This window comes from Rhinoraja longicauda, chromosome 6, assembly GCF_053455715.1.
Source record: "Rhinoraja longicauda isolate Sanriku21f chromosome 6, sRhiLon1.1, whole genome shotgun sequence".
Lineage (NCBI taxonomy): Eukaryota > Metazoa > Chordata > Chondrichthyes > Rajiformes > Arhynchobatidae > Rhinoraja > Rhinoraja longicauda.
Genome location: NC_135958.1, coordinates 25,352,480 through 25,375,541, shown reverse-complemented (window position 1 = coordinate 25,375,541; position 23,062 = coordinate 25,352,480). Strand labels below are relative to the sequence as shown.

At 46.3% G+C, this 23,062-nt stretch overlaps 1 protein-coding gene across 1 annotated transcript in view; it reads left to right on the top strand.

Moving 5' to 3' along the window:
- The window catches only part of adamts18 (ADAM metallopeptidase with thrombospondin type 1 motif, 18), a 156,929-nt gene that overhangs the window by 74,464 nt on the left and 59,403 nt on the right, over positions 1-23,062 (top strand). The window contains 7 exon segments of the mRNA XM_078401737.1: positions 687-770; positions 2,757-2,916; positions 7,013-7,118; positions 10,337-10,474; positions 10,828-10,981; positions 17,488-17,583; positions 22,352-22,500. Of these exon segments, the coding sequence (XP_078257863.1) occupies positions 687-770; positions 2,757-2,916; positions 7,013-7,118; positions 10,337-10,474; positions 10,828-10,981; positions 17,488-17,583; positions 22,352-22,500 (887 nt within the window).

Below are 23,062 nucleotides of genomic sequence, written 5' to 3'. Positions count from 1 at the left end.
AGTAAAGTCCGATTAAAGATAGTTTGAAGGTCTCCAATGAGGTGGAGGAGAAGCCGGGACCGTTCTCTAGTTGGTGAGAGGACGGTTCAGTTGCCTGGATAACAGCTGGGAAGAAACCGCCTTGGTCCCTGCTGCTGATTCCACTTTCATTCCCAAATTCCTGCTGTTGAGGGCGTGCAGTGTAGGTTTACTAGGTTAATTCCCGGAATGGCGAGACTGTCATATGTTGAAAGACTGGAGCGACTAGACTTGTATACACTGGAATTTAGAAGGATGAGAGGGGATCTTATCGAAACGTATAAGATTATTAAGGGGTTGGACACTTTAGAGGCAGGAAACATGTTCCCAATGTTGGGGGCGTCCAGAGCAAGGGGCCACTGTTTAAGAATAAGGGGTAGGCCATTTAGAACTGAGATGAGGAAAAACTTTTTCAGTCAGAGAGTTGTGAATCTGTGGAATTCTCTGCCGCAGAAGGCAGTGGAGGTCAATTCTCTGAATGAATTCAAGAGAGAGCTAGATAGAGCTCTTAAGGATAGCGAAGTCAGGGGGTATGGGGAGAAGGCAGAAACGGGGTACTGATTGAGAATGATCAGCCATGATCACATTGAATGGCGGTGCTGGCTCGAAGGGCTGAATGGCCTCCTCCTGCACCTATTGTCTATTGTCTATTATGTTTTTCTCAACAGGTGTCGAGTCTTTTCAAAGATGGGACGATCGGAAGTGACATAAAGATCATGGTTGTGAGCCTGTTGCTCTTGGAGCACGATCCAGTAAGTTGTTTCCATGTTCCCACTGTCCGATGTATATGTGAAAGGGCTTTGCTAAACTGGGCACCAACGATGTTTGAGGTGATCACCAACCATGGAGGAGGGTCACAGTCTGAGCATAGGACGATGGAAAATCAAATGTTCCAATCTGGCCAAGTTAAACAAGAAACGGTGAAAGTTTGGCATAACTGGAATGTAAAGACAGGGTTGTAATGCTGAGGCATTATAAAGCAATGGTCAGACTGCACTTGGAGTATTGTGAGCAATTTGGGGCCCCATATCTGAGGAGGGATGTGCTGACCTTGGAGAGGGTCCAGAGGAGGTTTACAAGAATGATCCCAGGAATGATTGGGCTAAAGTATGATGAGCGTTTGGCGGCAATGGGCCTGTACTCACTGGAGTTTAAAAGGATGGGGGAGGGGCCTCATTGAAACTTACCAAATAGTGAAAGGCCTGGATGGAGTTGATGTTGAGAGGATTTTTCCGCTAGTGGGAGAGGCTAGGACTAGAGGCCATAGCCTCAGAATAAAAGGATGTACCTTTAGAAAAGAAATGAGGAGGAATTTCTTTAGTCAGAGGGTGGTGAATCTGTGGAATTCATTGCCACAGAAGGCTGTGGATATTTGAATGCGGAGATTGACAGAGTCGTGATTAGTACAGGGTGTCAGCGGTTATGGGGACAAGGCAGGAGAATAGGATTGTGAGGGGAAGATAGATCAACCTCGATTGAATGGCAGAGTAGAATTGATGGGCCGAATGACCCAATTCTGCTCCTATAACTTATGAACATAGAACAGTACAGCACAGGGACGGGCCCTTTGGCTCACTCTATCTGTGCTGAACACAATCCAAAACCTGCTCTGATCTGCCTACACATAATGCATATCCCTCCTTTGCCTGTGTACCCACATGCCTATCCAAACGTCTTGTAAATGGCACTATCATATCTGCCTCTACCACCAACCCTGGTAGTACTTTCCAGGCACTCACCATCCTCTTTGTGAAAATGCTTGCCCTGCACATCGCCTTTACACTTTGCCCTCTTCGCTTTAAAGCCATGCGCTCAAGTACTTGGAATTGGTTAATTATACCATGGAGAATAGGTGAGAGTTGGAGGATAGAAAGAACATAGTGGATGATGCGATGCACATGAAGGGATCTATAGCCCCATCTTGCTGCTGTTTCTTCAATTGAGTGAAGTCTCATCAGCAAAACCACACACAAACAGTCCTGGAGTAACTCAGTGGGTCAGGCAGCATGACTGGAGGACATGGATAGGCAATGTTTTGGGTCTGAAGAAGGGTCCTGACCAGAAACGTTGCCTGTCAGTTGGGCGGCACAGAAGTGCAGCGGTAAAGTTGTTGCCTTTCAGCGCCAGCGACCCGGGTTCGATCCTGACTACAGGTGCTGTCTGTACGGAGTTTGTACGTTCTCCCTGGTGACTGCGTGGGTTTTCTCTCAGTGCTCCGGTTTCCTCCCACGCTCCAAAGACAATAGACAATAGACAATAGGTGCAGGAGGAGGCCATTCGGCCCTTCGAGCCAGCACCGCCATTCAACGTGATCATGGCTGATCATTCTCAATCAGTACCCCGTTCCTGCCTTCTCCCCATACCCCCAGATTCTGCTATCCTTAAGAGCTCTATCTAGCTCTGCAGATTTGTAGGTTAATTGACTTTGGTTAAATTGCAAAATTGTCCCGGGTGTGTGGGATAGTGTTAGTGTACAGGGGTTGCTGATCGGTATGGACTCGGTGGGCCGAAGGGCCCGTTTCCACTCTGTGTCACTAAACTAAACTAAGTACAAATAAGAGTCCCGACTCGAAACGTCGCCTATCCATGAGCTCCAGAGATGACATACGGCAGGTGTGTTTTTTGCTCGGGTCTGCGGCATCTGCGTTTCCCTGTGTCTACGCTGGAGTCTCATTTCGCCGCAGTCGCAGAGCTAATTGTGAAAAAAAAATTTGGGCCGTGTTGGTTTCTTCTTCCAGCCGGGGTTAGTGGTCAGCCACCACGCAGACCAGTCGCTCAACAGCTTCTGCCAGTGGCAGTCGAGGTTGGTAGGGAAGAATGGCAAGAGGCATGACCACGCCGTGCTGCTGACAGGGTTGGACATCTGCTCCTGGAAGAACGAGCCCTGTGACACCTTGGGTAAGGGATTCATACAGTAGAGCATGACAGAGAGATACAGCACGGAAACAGACCCTTCGGCCCCCAACTTGCCCATTTGGGCAAGCCCCCTCACCCAACTTCAATGGTTCAATGGTCTTTTATTGTCACGTGTACCATTTAAGGTACAGTTAAATTTGATTTACCATACCAGAAAAAAAGCAACAAGACACACAACTACATAAAAGTTAACATAAACATCCACCACAACGGCCTCCCCACATTCCTCACTGTGGTGGAAGGCAATAAAGTCTTACTGAAGTTGGCACTGAATTGCCCTGGGAAGATGGTGAGGTTTGGTTTAGTTTAGAGATATAGCATGGAACTACACCCTTACACCCACCGAGCCCACGCCGAGTTACTCCAACATCTCTGCCCAACAGCAATGAGGTGTCACCCTCGCCTCTCAAGTTAGCTAAAATAAAAACGCTTTGTTCTTCGTACGTCAGAGTACATGGAGACGAGACACTTGGTAGAAACTAGACTTTCTCTCGCTATGTGTCTTCATTGGCAAATTAAATGCCTGCCATTCCTATATGCAGGAGGAGAATGAAAAGATATGTAGTCTCCTTTATCTAGCACTTTACATGCTGTATGTCCCAAATTACCCCTCAATAATGCAGTCCCTTGCAAAAGACAGTCAGTGCGTTAAAGCAGGCAAACAATGTACATGAGGAGGCCATTCTGCCCATCGAGCCTGGAACAGGAGGAGACCATTGAGTTTATCAGAAATTAATGGAGGGGGTCATTGGCCTTTTTAGTCTGCTTCGCAGGAACAGACCAAGGCCATTCAGCCCGTCAAACCCAGCACACAGGAACCACAGGTTCCATTCTGATCTTCAAGCCTCTTACACAAGAGCAAGACTAGTGTAGCTGGGACATGTTGGCCAGTGTGGGCAAGTTGGACCGAAGCATTTTTCACGCTGTATGACCCATGACTCTTAACAGAAAGAGAAGAAGATCATACTATGAATTGAGCTTGTAGATCAGGTCAGGAAAAGGACATGCAACTCAGTGAATCAGTAACACATTTAAAAAATGTTGACCCTATTTATTACCTCTATAGATTATCAACTGATGTGTCGAACAAAAGACTCAAAAAAAGTTTAGTACAACTTAATCTTTATTAACACATGGGTTACTTCAGCATGCATGCAAACCATTGACTACTAACAACCTAATTTTACTATTCCATCTTTCACTTCCTAAACTAAATCACAAAACTCATGACTTGGACTCCGATATTACTGTTTTAATTAATTGGCCAGATTCACTCTATTGGTAGGGGGTGGTCTTCTCTGAGCTTTGAACTCGGGTCCCTCCTTGCGATGGTTTATCCCGGTACAACGCAAGAGAGCCCGGGTTCGATCTTGACTACGGGTGCTGTCTGTGACCGCTTGGGTTTTCCCTGGGTGCTCCGGTTTCCTCCCACATCCTAAAGATGTGCAGGTTTATCGGTAAATTGGCTTCTGTAAATTGTCCCGAGTGTGTCGGATAGAACCACTGTAGTGATCGCTAGTCGGCGTGGACCCGGTGGGCCGAAGGGCCTGTTTCCAAGCTGTATCTCTAAACTAAACTAAACTAAACTACACTAAACTAAATATGGTCAAATAATCTAATGTTAATCGAGGGATCAATATTAAGATGGACACTGCCGAAAAATGTCACTGAATACTGCCGAGTGCTTCTGTGAGTTCCAACAGAACATTTGCAAAGATCTCGGCTTTAATATTTCTCTTTTATAATGTATCAATTGCAAATAATTACAAAGTCTTTGGTGGAGCTGGACTTTCTCACCCGCGAACAAGCGGGAGCCACTCTCAGTTGAAACACAGAGAGAAAGGTTGTCTAAACAGGGGCGGGTGAGACCGACTGCGTCAATGTCGTTTAGTCACAGGCTATATCTCACATGGTGTCACCTTTGCTATGCCGTCCTGATTGAAAGCTCCCCAGACACCCTTAGCTGAGCGTTTAGCTGCAGCTCTGATATCTCAGTCCCTGCCCCGGCTTTGACATCATTTGGGTTGTTAGGGGTTGTTCATCGGGAAGTCAGGAAGTGTGAACATGGAGAAAGGCAACAGGAAACTCGACGGGACAGGACCCACCCTCTGGATGAAGCTCCACCATACTGTTTAGTATGGTTTCACTGTTTCGTTTATTATTGTCACGTGTACCGAGGTACAGTGAAAAGCTTTTTTGTTGCATGCTATCCAATCAGCCAAAAGACTATACATGATTACAATCAAGTCATACGAAGTGTACAGATACAGGATAAAGGGAATAATGTTTAGTGTGAGATAGTCCAGTAAAGGCCGATTGAAGATCGGGCCTTCCAATCACAATGTTTATGTCACTTCCAATCATCCCATTTTTGAAAGATTAGGCAAACTGTTGGGAAAACATCATTCTGGAATTTCCTTTCCAGCTGAACAGTCCTGTCACCAACTCGAGAGCGGTCTTGACCCATTGGAGACCCTCGGACTATCTTGTATTGGACTTCACTGGACTTTATCTAGCACTAAATGTCCCTTATCCTGTATCTGTACAGTGTGGACGGCTTGATTGTAATCATGTGTAGTCTTTTTGATGACTGGACAGCACCTCGGTGCATATGACAATAACAATATAATGAACTAAACTAATGAGGGGCGGCACAGTGGCGCAATGGTAGAGTTGCTGCCTCACAACGCCAGAGACCCAGGTTTGATCATGACTTCAGGTGCTGTCTTTATGGAGTTTGTATGTTCTCCCTATGACCTCCTGGGTTTTCTCCAGGTGCTCCAGTTTCCTCCCACACGCCAAAAATGTAGTTTTGTAGGTAAATTGGCTTCGGTAAAATTGTAAATTGGCCTTAGTGTGTAATGACTTAGACGAAGGGATTAAAAGTACCATTAGCAAATTTGCAGATGATACTAAGCTGGGGGGTAGTGTGAATTGTGAGGAAGATGCAATAAGGCTGCAGGGTGACTTGGACAGGTTGTGTGAGTGGGCGGATACATGGCAGATGCAGTTTAATGTAGATAAGTGTGAGGTTATTCACTTTGGAAGTAAGAATAGAAAGGCAGATTATTATCTGAATGGTGTCAAGTTAGGAGGAGGGGGAGTTCAACGAGATCTGGGTGTCCTAGTGCATCAGTCAATGAAAGGAAGCATGCAGGTACAGCAGGCAGTGAAGAAAGCCAATGGAATGTTGGCCTTCGTAACAAGAGGAGTTGAGTATAGGAGCAAAGAGGTCCTTCTACAGTTGTACCGGGCCCTGGTGAGACCGCACCTGGAGTACTGTGTGCAGTTTTGGTCTCCAAATTTGAGGAAGGATATTCTTGCTATGGAGGGCGTGCAGCGTAGGTTCACTAGGTTAATTCCCGGAATGGCGGGACTGTGGTATGTTGAAAGGCTGGAGCGATTGGGCTTGTATACACTGGAATTTAGAAGGATGAGGGGGGATCTTATTGAAACATATAAGATAATTAGGGGATTGGACACATTAGAGGCAGGAAACATGTTCCCAATGTTGGGGGAGTCCAGAACAAGGGGCCACAGTTTAAGAATAAGGGGTAGGCCATTTAGAACGGAGATGAGGAAGAACTTTTTCAGTCAGAGAGTGGTGAAGGTGTGGAATTCTCTGCCTCAGAAGGCAGTGGAGGCCAGTTCGTTGGATGCTTTCAAGAGAGAGCTGGATAGAGCTCTTAAGGATAGCGGAGTGAGGGGGTATGGGGAGAAGGCAGGAACGGGGTACTGATTGAGAGTGATCTGCCATAATCGCATTGAATGGCGGTGCTGGCTCGAAGGGCTGAATGGCCTACTCCTGCACCTATTGTCTATTGTCTATTGATAGTGCTAGCGGTGAGCAGAAGGGCCTGTTTCTGTGCTGTATCTAAAGTCTAAAGTCTAAAATAAAATAAACTAAGATAGGCCGAGGGTCTCTTTCCAGTGTGGTAGGTAGGTCAGGACCACTCGCAAGTTGGTGATAGGATACCCTGCTGGGATGGAGCTACGGATAGCTGTCTCTAACTGGAAGTGTGCGATGTGTTGTCTTTTCTGCGAGGCCAAGGCTAACATGGGTGCTTTTTTGTTGCAGGCTTTGCTCCGATCAGTGGCATGTGCAGTAAGTATCGCAGTTGTACCATCAACGAGGACACAGGATTGGGCCTCGCCTTTACCATCGCTCACGAATCCGGACATAAGTAAGTAGCATTCACCTATAGCCTGCCCCCTCCCTTCAGAGTTGTCTGCGACCACTCTTTGGATTGCCTTGTTCCTTCACAAATGAGTCTTAGCATAAGAATCAGGAGAAAGGATACCCCGTGTGACCTCTCGAGTTTAGTTTAGTTTATTGTCATGTGCATCGAGGTACAGTGAAAACCTTTTGTTGCGTGCTAACCCGTCAGCAGAAAGACCGTACATTACAACCGAGCCACCCGCGGTGTATAGATAAAGGGTAGAAACTGTCCCTGAATCTGGAGAGGGAGAGGGGAGAAGAGGTAGTGATTGGGGTAAGACTCGTCCTTGACTCTGCTGGTGGCCTTGACGAGGCAGCGTGAAGTGTAGATGGAGTCAATGGAAGGGAGGTTGGTTTGTGGATGATCTGTGTCGCGTCCACAACTCTGCAATTTCTTGCGGTCTTGGATAGAGCTGTTTTTCTAAACCATACTGTGATGCATCCCGATAAAATGCTTTCAACAGCAGATCTGTAGAAGTTGGTGAGAGTTGTTGGGGATATGTCGAACCTCCTCAGCCTTCTAAGGCAGTAGAGCCATGATACATAGATTCAATGACGCATATATCTACGCACAATGAAATACTTTGTTTTGCATACAACCCAGTAAAATCATGTAGCAGACCTCATGTAGGCAGTACGCAAGTGTTGCCACGTTTTGTCGCCGACAAAGTCACAAAAGTTCATCGAACTCTTCTATCCAGTGAGTTGTAGCTGTAAGTTCCCTCTGGTTCTCACCCTGGACTCCTCATCATCGAGCAACCTTTCCTGCTTTTGAACTTACTTTAAAAAATCAGAGGCACAAGAGACTGCAGAGCAAAAAAACACAGTCCTGGAGGTACTCAGCAAGTCAGGCAGCATCTGTGGAGGAAAGTGGAGAGATAACGTTTCTAAGTGAGATCATCCTGAAGAAGGATCTCAAACTGAAACGCCATCTGTCCATTTCCCTCCACAGATGATCAAAGCTCTTTGGGGGTACGGAATTGCAAAGATTCACAACACTGGAGTTGTAGTTTAGAGATTAAGCTTATGCATTGTTTCCAGTGGCTGGATGCCAAGTGTAATTATTGCAGGGAGGGTAAGGGAGGATTGCTGCGTAAAATTAGGAGTGGCGATGGAACAGAAAATTAGTCTTGACAGTGGAACGTTTTGCAAAAGGAAAGCTAATCTCATCAGAAGTCACTTATCTGAAGGAAGAAGGGGTTGGATGTCGAGAAATAATGATTGAGTGCTGGAGGTAATCTAAGGAAGTTGCTACTTCCTTTTTCCAATCATTAGTATGCACTCCACATGGAGAAAATGGTTTTGGTGGATTACTTTCTCAGTGGGTCGATGGTACTTTATTGTCACATGTACCAAGGTACGGTGAGATCATTCTTCCGCACAGTTCAGCACTATTATTACTGTACATAAGCACACCTTGGATACATTGCAAGTATATAGAAATAGTACACTGACACTGTATTCAGGAGGTGCTTATGTATAATAATACTTGTACTGAACTTGTACTGAACTGTATGTGAAAGAAAATAACTGCAGATGCTGGTACAAATCAAAGGTATTTATTCACAAAATGCTGGAGGTCAGGCAGCATCTCAGGAGAGAAGGAATGGGTGACGTTTCGGGTCGAGACCCCTCTTCAGACTGTATGTGAAAGTGATTTCAATGTACCTGACACAGTTTTTGCCAGATTTGGCACCATTTTCAAGTCCCAGTTGTAAAAATTGTGGCGTTTCCTAACCTAACCATGAAGGCCCGTTGTCCTGTTGACGTTGCAGGGTCGGCCTGGCCAAGTGTGGCTCCGCCATCTTCTCCAGAGATGCTGCCCGACCTGCTGAGTTACTCCAGCACTTTGTGTCCTCTTGTGTGGTAACCGGCATCTGCAGTTTCTTGTTTCTGCACTCTGAAATTCAAATTCCTCTGGCCTGTCTGACAACTCATCATTCCAAAGAAGGTTCCTATGTTTGAACCAAAATATGATAAAGATTTTCAACAAGCCTCTTCAGGCTTTGGCTAAGACATCAATGTGACAAGCCAGTGTTGGCTTCCACTGATGCTTCTGTTTAAGTTGTCAGCTGCTCAGGAGAAGGGGGTGGGTGCAGGGGATAGAGTGGGTGGGTTTGCTGGAATATACTGCATTGTGTATTTATTACAGTCTGGAAATCAAACAGATGGAAGATCCTCTCATTCAAGCTAAAACTGGTTCCTGCAGACTTTAATTACGGTGTTTTACTGTTGGAAGCAACTTCTGTTGCAGAGTTGGTGCCAAAGAATTTACCGAAGAGCAGAGCACTCCTTTCTTCACAAGTCAAGCTACTTTGTTCATTATTGCCTTGGCCCCAACTTGGAACTTCCTTTTCAGTGAAAAGATAAAACGGTTTTCATTGTTGTTGTTGCTACTGTTTTGCACTGCAGCAGTGGGAGCCGGGGATGCAGGGGTCTATTGTGACTGCCACTGTAGTATAAAGCCTAGACTGACCGTGGAACGGCAGTGATATGCAAAGACCAGATGTGAGGCGTTCAAGTAACACTTTGCACAGCTTCAATGGTTCAATGTGTAGGAAGGAACTGCGGATGCTGGTTTACACTGATAATAGACACAAATAGCCGGATTAACTCAGCGGGTCAGGTCGTATCTCTGGCGAAAAGGAATAGGTGAAAAAATAGGTCTGGACCCGAAACGTCACCTATTCCTTTTCTCCAGGGATGCTGCCTGGCCCGTTGAGCTACTCCAGCACTTTCAATGGTGCTTTATTTGTCACATATGCAACTGCGCGTGTATTTCCCATGCAGGCGCTGCCATTTAAGGCGCCATTATTCAAAGTCCAAAGTTCGGTCGGCTCGCGCGCTCGTTGTACTGGAGCAGTTCCCGCGAACCGACGTCCCTCTCCTCTCCTTGACTGGCCATCTTTGTGTCCTGGGGGGGGGGGGGCGCCTCCTGAAGCTGACCCCCCTTTCACCCTCCTACCACCCACTCCTAGCGCCCGCCGACTCCAGCGGCTCCATCCTGGTTACACCGTCCGAGGAGGAAGAGCTGCAGCCCTTCAATGAAATCACAGGATCGTAGGCCATTCAGCCCGATAACAGCTGTCCCTGAGCCTCAATATCTATCCTTGTTGACAGGTATCATAATCTCATGTTGCTAAATTTTGGTTGACGTCTATCACCGTTTACTTTCCAACACAGCTTTGGCATGATTCACGACGGAGAAGGAAACCCGTGTCGGAAAACGGAGGGGAACATCATGTCGCCCACTCTGGCCGGGAACAATGGGATCTTCTCCTGGTCTGTGTGCAGTCGGCAGTATCTCAACAGATTCCTCAGGTAGGGTGCACTTCACATGTTCTGTGACCCACCACTTCCTGGTTTATTCTCTGTCCACAAACCATCCTAACGGGATGTATCTCAAAGAAGAGGCAAGGAGTGTCACACGGTTTGGGAACCCCCTCCATCCAATACCGCAAGAAATTGGGGATCGACACAAAATGCTGGAGCAACTCAGCGGGACAGGCAGCATCTCTGGAGGGAAGGAATGGGCGACGTTTCGGGACGAGACCCTTCTTCGGATGGAGGAAATTGGGGAAAGGGTCTGTTAGGACAGGGCTCCTGCAGAGGCTTTGTCTGTTCTCCGCTCCCACTTTTCTTTTCACAAAGCCTGAAATATGTTTCATTCACAGTACAGCTCAGGCTTCTTGCTTGGTGGATGAGCCAAAGCACCTACATGAGTACCAGTACCCGAGCCTGCTACCTGGACAGCTCTACGATGCCAACACACAATGCAAGTGGCAGTTTGGACCCAAGGCCAAGCTGTGCTCCCTCGACTTTGTGAAGGTACAACTGTCCTACTCCTCATCTTTCTGAGTCGCTGAGTGATATTTTTTTAATCACTGATCAGTGGTACTTTTCTTGTCATTTATGCAAACTCACAGTGGAATTATTTTCTTGCATGCAGTCCAATAAAGTATTGCCATACCTAAGCACAATCCCTGATTAGCAACGTGTACAGAAAGAGTGTACTGAGTTAGTTCCATCTTTGTGCATTAATTTGGGGATATGGGAGCAATGCAGTTATAGCGCCGGAGACTCAGGTTCGATCCTGACTACGGGCGCCGTCTGTACGGAGTTTGTACGTTCTCCCCGTGACCTGCATGGGTTTTCTCCGAGATCTTCGGTTTCCTCCCACACTCCAAAGACGTACAGGTATGTAGGTTAATTGGCTGGGTAAAATGTAAAAATTGTCCCAAGTGTGTGTAGGATAGTGTTAATGTGAGGGGATCGCTGGGCGGCGCGGACTCGGTGGGCCGAAGGGCCTGTTTCCGTGCTGTATCTCTAAATCTAAAAAATCTAATCCTGCGGTCGGTCACAGTCCTAGAGTTATAGGTCATGTAAACAGCCCATCGACTCCATGCCAAGCACCAAACACCTTTGGTGAGTGCCAAAGGTCTGAAGATAGAGCAGAGAAAACTACAACGGCCCACGATGTCTGTGCTGAAAATAATGCCAAGGTAAACAGGTGATCCATACCCCTCCATTCCCTGCATATCTATGTGCCTACCTAAAAACCTATTTAATGCCACTATGGTATCTGCCTCCACCACCATCTCTGGTAGTGGGTTCCAGGCACCCACCAACCCTCTGTATAAAAAAACATGCCCAACACATCTCCTTTAAACTGTACTCCCTCATCTTGAAGCTATACCATTTTCCATACCAAGTATGTACCATTGATAGAGTGATATGTTGAAAACCCATCATGGCAATGAAAAATTTAACTTACAGTAATTACATAAACCTGAAATTTAAAAATAACGAGCTGCAATATTGATAACTAGCAGATTGTCATAAAAACCCAGCTGGTTCACTAATATACTTCAGGGAAGGAAATCTGCTGTCCTCTCTCATCTTGCCAATATGTGGTTCAAGACCACTACTGTGGTTGATTCTTAATTGCCTCCTCCTTACTGACGGACCTCAGTCAGTTGGAATTGGTCGTAACATTCCTTCCACCCTGACCCACAACACTGATGTTCTGAGGGGATGTATATTCAGTCCCTTGCTCTGCTCCCTGTGTGCTCCTGAATGTGACTGGGTGGGTTTTTCTGGGTGCTCCGGTTTCATAAATGAGCAGAATTAGGCCATTCGGCCCATCAGATCTATTCCGCCATTCAATCATGGCTGATCTATCTTTCCCTGCCTTCCCCCATAACCCCTGACACCCACTCTAATTAAGAATCTATCAATCTCCACCTTAAAAATACCCAATGACTTCCACAGATGAATTCCACAGATACACCACCCTCTGACTAATGAAATTCCTCCTCATCCCCTTTCTAAAGGTATGTCCTTACATTCTGAGGCTATGTCCTCTTGTCCTAGACTCTCCCACAGGGAAACAGGCCCTTCGGCCCACTGAGTCGTCACTGATCATTGATAGAGTGATATGTTGAAAACCCATCATGGCAATGAAAAAATGACGAATAAAGGAATATATTAGTATTAGTATTAGTGCAGATACATGCACTAATACTAATATATTCCTTTATCCGTCCCACACCGGGGAAATTTACAGTGTTACATCAGCAAAGTGGACAGCAAGAGAGCAAGAGATCATTCATTATAAATAAAAGATACATAAATTGTCATCAGTTTTCTGTGTGTTCTTAGCAAATACAAATACAAAATAGGAAATTACAGTGAAATCCAAAGTATGTTTGGTTTCTTCAACCCGGTGTTATATTGGAGGGTTAGACAGCATTATATAGAACTAGTCCTGGATGGGATTTGAACCTATAATTAACTTGGTCAGGCTGCCAGGAGAACATCACTGAGCCAGATTCAGTAGGAGAGAGGAGGAGGGCAGGAGAAATCACAGGGGGGGAGCAGCGAGACAGCATGTTGCTAAACTCTCGTCGAAAAGAGGAAGAAGGATCTGAAGAAGGGTCTCGACCCGAAACGTCACCCATTCCTTCTCTCCTGAGATGCTGCCTGACCTGCTGAGTTACTCTAGCATTTTGTGAAATAAATACCAGGTTCAGTAGGACATGCGTTACTACCATGCTGTATTTCTAAACTAAACCAGTTCATTATACGGTGTTACATCTTTAAACTAAACATGTTTAGAGATGCAACGTGGAAACAGGCCCTTAGACCCACCGAGTCCACACTGACCATTGATCACCTGCTCACATCAGTTCTATGTTATCCCACTTTCCCATCCACATCCTGCACACTAGGGACAAGTTACAGAGGACAATTAACCTACAAACCTGCTCGTCTTTGGGATGTAGGAGGAAACCGGAGCACCAGGAGGAAGCCCACGCGGTCACAGGGAGAACGTGCAAAGTCTACCCAGAGAGCACCCAAGATCAGGATCGAACCCCTGATCTCTGGCGCTGAGAGGCAGCAGCTCTACCAGTTGCGCCACTGTGGCGCCACTGCATCTCGAGTGTCAGCCTTTGAAGTGAACCTCAAGGATTCTTTGCAGCCGACTTGTGGTTTGGAGGAATTTCATATCAATCATTGGCAAACCGATAATGCAAAGACGGCCTTATTTTCAGTTATAACAGGACTTTAGGCAGCTCACAGCTGATTAAGCCTCAGCAATGTCAAGTGACCACACTAAGTTTAATGAGCAGTCAAACGTTCGAGTTTCACAGCGCGAAGTGAACGGATTTTGTTTTAACACCGATCGCTCAGTGAGATAGGCTTTGACTGAATGACTTTTCAAACTGTGCCATTGTTGCCAGCTTTAATGAGGAACGTTGCCAGCCTTGGCATAATGCCAGCTGCTGGTTTGGTGCCAGGCAACGGGGTTTATTTAAACATCATCGCATCCAAAGCCTGCGATCAGTTTGATGTCCATTCTGTTAGGAACAAGTGGGTTAGGTTTGTAAATATGAAGCTAGGATATTGCCAGGCCTATCTTGGCTGAAGGGAAGGGAACAAAGAACGAACTTGTATTTGTACAGCACTTTCTATGCCCTTTGGGGATCTTGAAGTGCTTTACAGTCAATGGAATACCTTTTGAAGTGCATTTGGTGCTCTAACAAAGAAAGTAAAGGCAGCTAATGTTCACACAGTGAGATCCCATGAAGTGCCATTATTGACCAAGGCGTGGAACCCAAAAGCAAAGGGAGAAGTTTTAGTTTTAGAGCTGCAGCGCGGAAACAGGCCATTCGGCCCACCGAGTCCGTGCTGACCAGCGATCACACCCTACATTAGCACTATCCAACACACTCGGGACAATTTACCGAAGACAATTAACCTACAAACCCGCACGTCTTTTGAGTGTGGGAGGAAACTGGAGCACCCGGAGAAAACCCACGCGGTCACAGGGAGAACGTACAAACTTCATACAGACAGCATCCGTACTCAGGATCGAACCCGGGTCTCTGGCGATATAAGGCAGTAACTCTACCGCTGCACCACGGTGCCGGCCTACTGGATAAAATATTACCTAGTCCACAATTAATACACTTTATGCAGTTCCAGTCACAGGAAGTGCTACCTCAAAAAGGCAGGTTAAATCATCAAAGATGGAGTAGAAGGAAAAGAACACAAAGCACTGTAGTAACTCCGCAGGTCAGGCAGCATCTCTGGAGAACATGGATAGGTGACATTTCGGGCTAGGACCCTTTTTCAGACACTTCTTCTAAAGAAGGGTCCCGACAGAGATGTCATAAGGACATAAGGAATAGTAGTAGAATTAGGTCATTTCGCCCATCAAGTCTACTCCACCATTCAATTCTGGCGGATCTATTTCTCCCTCCTAACCCCATTCTCCTGCCTTCTCCCCATAACCTGTGACACCTGTACTAATCAATAACATCAAGATGTTGCCTGACCCGCTGAGTTACTCCGGCACTGTGTGTCTTTTTGTGTCAACCAGCATCTGCAGTTCCTTGTTTCTCTGTGATCTACTGTGGACATTGATTTTGGCTGCAATAAATACTTTCGTTTTGCACTATTACGGTCTAGTTACCTAGCATTATTGAATATCATTTCATTGTATTATTGATTTTTGCACTTGTGTTTATTGTGTTAAAGTGCCTGGAAAGCCTCTTAAGCACGTATTAATTTCGTTGTTCTGTTGCCAGTACAGATGGCAATTAAACACTCTTGACTCTTGACACTGACACTATGAGTGGTGTGATGCAGAGAGGGCAGGGGAGATTTACAAGGACTTTGCTGAAAGGTCAGGCAATTAACTCTGAGGAGACAGTTTTGACTGGGGTTGTTTTAAAGTAGTGCTGGGCATAGATTTAACGAAGTATGAGGGGCCTACATAGGGTGAACGGGCAGGATCTCTTCCTTAGCAGAGCGGTCAGTAGATTGGTTTAGTTTAGTTTATTGTCAAGTGCACTGAGGTACAGTGAAGCTTTTTTGCTGCCTGCTTCCAGTCAGCGAAAAGACTACATATGTTTACAATCAAGCCATCTGCAGTGTACAGGTACAGGGTAAAGGGAATATTGTTTAGTACAAGATCACATCCGATAAGGTCCGATTAAAGATAGTTCAGAGTTTTCCAATGAGCTACATGGGAGGTCAGGACTACCCTCTAGATGGTGATAAGATGGTTCAGTTGCCTGATAACAGCTGGGAAGAAACGGTCCCTGAATCTGGAGGTGAGCATTTTGAAACCTCTGTACCTCTTGCCTGATGGTAGAAGGCATAAGGGAGACTGACGGGGGTGAGACGCATTGGAAGAAGGATTGGAGTCGAGGAAGGGAGGATTTGAGAAAAATGTTCTTCATTCAGTCCACCTACAAACCCACGCGGTCACGGGGGGAACTCCACACAGGCTGAACCCGAGGTCAGGATCGAACCCGGGTCTCCGGCGCTGTGAGGCATCAGCTCTACCTGCTGCGCCACTGTGTCTTCCAGTGGAACGGTTGATTTCGTCGAATCTCCCATAAACTCAGCAAAACACAAAGTGCTGGAGGAACTCGGCAGGTCAGGCAACAGGAGTGGAGGGAATGGACAGACGACATTTCGAGTCAGCACCCTTCCGCACTCACATGTATATGTACATAAGCACCAACACTAGCAACTATTTGCATGCTAACACAACATGTGAAAAGTTTCACTGCAAGTTTATAGGAATTTAATCTGAAAAGGATTACTGGTAAATGCCATCCCATAATTTCTTGACCTTTATACATCTGGCAGATGTGGGAGAATTCAATTTCCCTCGAACATATGCTGTGATTCAAAATCTGCTCATAATACCACAAGTCAGTTTGATGCCAAACTATTAAACCACTGTTGTAAATAAGCACTTTAAATTAAAAAAAATAAATCTTTTCTCATGTTTATTGTTTCTACATTTCCCTTTTGTGTCTCTTTTTTTAAAAGGTTTTGTCACAGGTCTCTACTTCTGGCTGAAATAGCTGCAAATAGGAAATAAAATGGAGACCCCTGGAAATGTGAACCACTTTATACAGCTGGAGTGGAGAGAGACCAACAACACAGATGTCCTACCTGTTCCACCCTCGTATCCCTCCTGTTATCACGTCTTCCAAAGCCAACAATGGGCCATTGTGGGCTCTATCCTTCTTGATATTATCTGTTGCCGACCCTGATTTATTCTGGCCTTTTCCCTCCTCCAGTTCATTTACTCTTCCCCCCCCCTCCCCATCCCCCCCCCCACCTCTACTTTCAGTCTGAGGAAGGGTTCCGACCTGAAACGTCCCCTATTCTTTTTCTTCAGAGATGCTGACTGACTTGCTGAGTTACTGGTGGACGTGGTGGGCTGAAGGGTCTGTTTCTGTGCTGTGTGACTCTATGACTAAACCAGAGTGATACAACCCATTGATATAAATCTGACTGTTTTGATTTTGGATAAACGACCATCCTCATCCAAATCTCTCTGATCAGGCATCCTCTCACAAACTAGAGAGCAGTCTTGACCTACCATCTACCTCATTGGAGACCCTTGGATTATCTTTAATCAGACTTTTCTGGAGTTTATGTTGTCCGAAACATTTTTCTCTTTGTCCTGTATCTGTACACTGTGGACGGCTTGATTGTAATCATGTATAGTTTTTTACCGCTGACTCTTTAGCACGCAACAAAGAAGCGTTGCACAGTACCTCTGCACACGAGATAATAAATTAAACTAAACTAAACTGAACTGAACTCAATAAAATAAAATAAAATGAAAGAAACTCAACTAAATTAAACTAAACTCAACTGAACTCAATTGCTCTTCACTAATTTGGAAAGGTCCAGGATTGTGAGAGGGTGATGTTGGAGACCCAATGGACTCATTGCGATCCCAATGTGATGGGGTAACGTGTGCAGTTTTACTCAAACACTTTCTTTTATGTTCCCTTTAGGATATTTGCAAGGCACTTTGGTGTCACAGGAGTGGTCACAGATGCGAGACAAAGTTCATGCCAGCTGCCGAAGGTACAATGTGTGGATCCAACAAGGTGAGTGTCTTGTGTCTTTTGGTCAGATGGTATCCACTTGCCCCACTGTCATTTTTAGCTGATGACCAACTCGTGCCAAATTTCCACATAGATGTTGTCAGTTGTGGTTCTCTGCTGCTGAGAGACAGTGGCACAATGGCACAGCTGGTAGAGCGGGTCCCCCTAATCTGATCCTATCTATACTGGTCCCACCGGCACTGGTCCCACCGGCACTGGTCCCACCGGCACTGGTCCCACCGGCACTGGTCCCACCGGCACTGGTCCCACCGGCACTGGTCCCCCTAATCTGTTCCCACCAACTCTGGTCACACCTACACTGGTCCCACCTACATTGGTCCCCCCAATCTGGTACCACCTACTCTGGTCCCCACCTACTCTGGTCCCACCTACATTGGTCGGACCTAATCTGGTCCCCCTATTCTGGTCCCACCTAATCTTGTCTGTCTACTTTGGTCCCATCTACTCTGGTCCCGCCTACATGCCACTGATCCCATCTAAACTGTTCCCATCTACTCTGAACCCACCTCCTCTATAGTCCGATTCATTTGGTCCACAGCCTTCTATACTTTGGTGATTCAAATGCTCATTAAATTATGTTTTTTAATTGAACCCTATTTCAAGATCTGCTTTAAGTAAGATCTACACAAGTGTGCAGGTGATGGAGGCCAGACCGACATCTCGATGAGATTGCAGGCCGGCGTTTGATACTCAGCAGGCACCTTGACGGCATGTGCTGAGGGAGAAATGGTGAATGATTGAGCGCAGACTGCGTGTGGAGGGTTGCTCTCAGCTGACGGCATGAGATGAACATTGGCACGCTTCCAAGGCCCGGTCACTGACGTTAATTATACTGTATCTCTTCCCCGACAATTAGACCGCAAAATTTATCACATGATTGCAATTTGGTTGCTACAGGGGTTCTCCACAGAAAGGAATAAACATGGTCAGGGCTAAAGTGATTATCTCAGCTGGTATCAATCAGTTAGTGTCGCCTTATTATGTCAAGTGTTAATCCTCTTAGTAAAGATTAGAAATGATGGGGCGAAATGTGGCTCTAAATGAAATTACCATTCATGTGTGTTGCTGTTGCTCAGCGGGACAGTCTGACTTGAGAAATAAAGTGCAGGTCTCCGATAAGCCAAGAATGAGGGATACTGAACATGAGACCTACGTTTCCTTGCAAACTTTATTTGGGGATACGTCATTTCAGTGGCACTGTCACAAGGCAAAAAAAAAAGACACAAAGTGCTGGAGTAACTCAGCGGGTCCAGCAGCATCTCTGGAAAACAAAGACCCAAGTTTCGGGTCTGAAGAAGGCTCCCAAACTGTAACATTACCCATCCACGTTTGTTTATATGTGTAAGAAAGAACTGCAGATGCTGGGTTAAATCGAAGGTAGACACAGAATGCTGGAGTAACTCAGCGGGGCAGCCAGCATCCCTGGAGAGAAGGAATGGGTGACGTTTCGGGTCGAGACCCTTCTTCAGACTGATGTCAGGGGAGTGGCGGGACAAAGATAGAATGTAGACGGAGACAGTAAGACTGGCGCAGGGCTTAGACTACACTTCTTCCTACCTTGGTTCTTGTACAGTCTGTATCCCCTACTCCCAATTCCTCCATCTACGCCGCATCTGATGAGGTGTTCCATACCAGGGCATCGGAGATGTCCTCATTCTTTAGACCGCAAACGGGGGTTCCCCTCTTCCATTATAGATGAGGCTCTCACTAGGATCTCCTCGATATCCCGCAGCTCTGCTCTTGCTCCCCCTCCCCCCATTCGTAACAAGGACAGAGTCCCCCTTGTCCTCACCTTCCACCCCATCACCCGTCGCATACAGCATATAATCCTCCAACATTTTTGCCACCTCCAACGTGATCCCACTACTGGCCACATCTTCCCATCTCCACCCCTTTCTGCTTTACGCAGAGACCATTCCCTCTGAAACTCCCTGGTCAACTCGTCCCTTCCCACCCAAGCCACCCCCTCCCCAGGTACTTTCTCCTGCAACTGCTGGAGATGCAACACCTGTCCCTTTACCTCCCCCCTCGACTCCATCCAAGGACCCAAACAGTCTTTCCAGGTGAAGCAGAGGTTCACCTGTACCTCCTCCAACCTCATCTACTGCATCCGCTGTTCCAGGTGTCAACTTCTCTACATCGGCGAGATCAAGTGCAGGCTCGGTGATCGTTTCGCTGAACACCACCGCTCAGTCCGTCTTAACTTACCTGATCTCCCAGTGGCTCAGCACTTCAACTCCCTCTCCCATTCCCAATCTGACCTTTCTGTTCTGGGCCTCCTCCATTGTTAGAGTGAGGCCCAGCGCAAATTGGAGGAACAGCACGTCATATTTTGCTTGGGTAGTTTATACCCCAGCGATATGAACATTGACTTCTCTAACTTCAAATAGCCCTTGCTTTCACTCTCTATCCCCTCCCCTTCCCAGTTCTCCCACCAGTCTTACTGTCTCCGACGACGTTCTATCCTTGTCCCACCCACTCCCCTGACATCAGTCTGAAGAAGGGTCTCGACAGAAATGTCACCCATTCCTTCTCTCCAGAGATGCTGCCAGTCCTGCCGTGTTACTCCAGCATTTCATGTTTGTTTATATGTTTGTTTCTTGTATATATATATTTATATATTATATACACACACGCATATACACCGAAACATTATGACCACTGACAGGTGAAGTGAATAACATTGATTATCTTGTTACAACGGCACCTGTCAAGGGGTGGGATATATTAGGCAGCAAGTGAACAGTCAGTTCTTGAAGTTGATGTGTTGGATGCAGGAGAAATGGGCAGGAGTAAAGACCTGAGCGACTTTGACAAGGGCCAAATTGTTATGGTCAGACGACTGGGTCAAAGCGTCTCTGAAACGGCAAGGCTTGTGGGGTGCTGCTAAAGGATCTGCTGCTAATGATTTGGTGCCAGATACCACAGGACACCTTCAGGGGTCTTGTAGAGTCCATGCCTCGGCGGGTCGGTGCTGTTTTGGTGGCACACGGACGACCAACAGCATATTAGGCAGGTGGTCATAATGTTTTGGGTCATCAGTGTGTGTGTATATATATATGTATATATATATGTGTGTGTGTTTGCGTGTATGTATACATATGTATATCTATAATTTTTTGTTGTTGATTATGGGTTTTACAGAGTATTATGTTTAGAAACATAGAAAATGGGTGCAGGAGTAGGCCATTCGGCCCTTTGAGCCTGCACCGCCATTCAATATGATCATGGCTGATCATCCAGCTCAGTAACCTGTACCTGCCTTCTCTCCATACCCCCTGATCCCTTTAGCCACAAGGGCCACATCTAACTCCCTCTTAAATATAGCCAATGAACTGGCCTCAACTACCTTCTGTGGCAGAGAATTCCACAGATTCACCACTCTCTGTGTGAAGAAATGTTTTCTCATCTCGGTCCTAAAAGACTCCCCCCTTATCCTTAAGCTGTGGCCCCTGGTTCTGGACTTCCCCAACATCGGGAACAATCTTCCCGCATCTAGCCTCTCCAACCCCTTAAGAATTTTATATGTTTCTATAAGATCCCCCCTCAGTCTTCTAAATTCCAGCGAGTATAAGCCGAGTCTATCCAGTCTTTCTTCATATGAAAGTCCTGCCATCCCAGGGATCAATCTGGTGAACCTTCTCTGTACTCCCTCTAAGGCTAGAATGTCTTTCCTAGAATGTCTTTACAAAACTGTTGTGCTGCTGCAAGTAAGATTTTCATTGTTCTGTTTTGGGGGATATATTACAATAAATCACTCTTGACTTGTCTCTTGACTTCGCCAGAGATGCAGCCTTACCCGCTGAGTTACTCCAGCACTTTGTGTCTCTTTTTGTAAACCAGCACCTGCAGTTCGTTGCTTTCACTGTTGCAAGGCACCCTGTCTTTGCACACGGCTGATGAGTTGGTCCACTGGGCTTTTTAGTAAGATTATTATTTGGTTGTGTAATTTTGCAGTGAGCTGATTTTTTATTTGAAGAAGCTTCTGAAACGTTTCCATCTGGGCCACTACTATGTTGTAGTGTCATCATGTCATAGTAATGCAGCGTGGAAACAGGCCATTCGGCCCAAGTTGCCCGCTCTAACAAACATGCCCCATCTACACTAGTCCCACCTGCCTGCATTTGGCCTATAGCCCTCTAAAGTTGTCCTTTCTATGTACCTGTCTAAATGTTTCTTAAACATTGCCATAGTACTTGCATCAACTACTTCCTTTGGCAGCTCGTTCCATACACCCTCCACCCTCTGTGTGAAAAAGTTACCCCTCAGGTTCCGATTAAATCTTTCCCCCGTCACCTTAAACCTATTAGTTGCATTCAACACCCATCTTAGAGATGCTCTTGAACAGCAGAAGATGAACTGCACCTGAGGCCCAAATTATGGTTCGTTTCACCTTCCTTAGTTTAGAGATACAGCGTGGAAACAGGGGCTTCGGTCCACCGAGTCCCCACCGACCAACTATACCCTATACATTAGTTCTATCCAACAATTTGGGGGAAATTTATTGAAGCCAGTTAACCTACAAACCTGCACGTCTTTGGAATATGGGAGGAAACCGGAGCACCAGGAGAAAACGCACGTGGTCACAGGAAGAACATATAAACCGTACAGCCAACACCCGTAGTCAGGATCGAACCCGTGTCTCTGACGCTGCGCCACCATGCCGCCCATCCTCTCCTGTACTTTTCAATGTGTCAAGGAAGCCCGGTAAGTAGGTACAGCCTAACCTCTGGTTCCTCTGTCTTTGCAGTGGTGTCGGCGAGGGCAATGCCTGAAATACGGTGACAATGGTCCTAAGCCCATTAACGGCCAATGGTCCAGTTGGTCGGAGTGGTCAGAGTGCTCCCGGACCTGTGGTGGCGGAGTGTCGTACAGGGAGAGGCACTGCAACGATCCAAAGTAAGGAACGTTATATGGGCTGCAGTTAGACCAGCCAGCTCTTTATGGAGAGAGCTTGTAGATAGCTTGTCAGGAGAGTGTTATAAATGGTAGCTCGCTGAGGGATATCAGTGCATGCCTATTCATTGGGCTTTCCAACACACCCAGCTCTGTTGCCTCATTTGGTATGGCACAAACCTTTAGACTTTACAGCTATGGCATGGAAACAGGCCCTTTGGCCCACCGAGCCTACGCCGACCAGCGATCACCCCATACACAAGCACTATCCCGCACAAGAGGACTATTTACAATTTTACTGAAGCCAATTAAAATTAGAAATTAGAAATGTCTTAAATTAGTGAAATCAATAGACAATAGCCAATAGGTGCAGGAGGAGGCCATTCGGCCCTTCGAGCCAGCACCGCCATTCAATGTGATCATGGCTGATCATTCTCAATCAGTACCCCGTTCCTGCCTTCTCCCCATACCCCCTGACTCCGCTATCCTTACCTCAATATCCCTACCGCTGGGTTGTAAACTGCTTATAACCCAGCAGTATGAATATTGAAGATCAACACAAAGT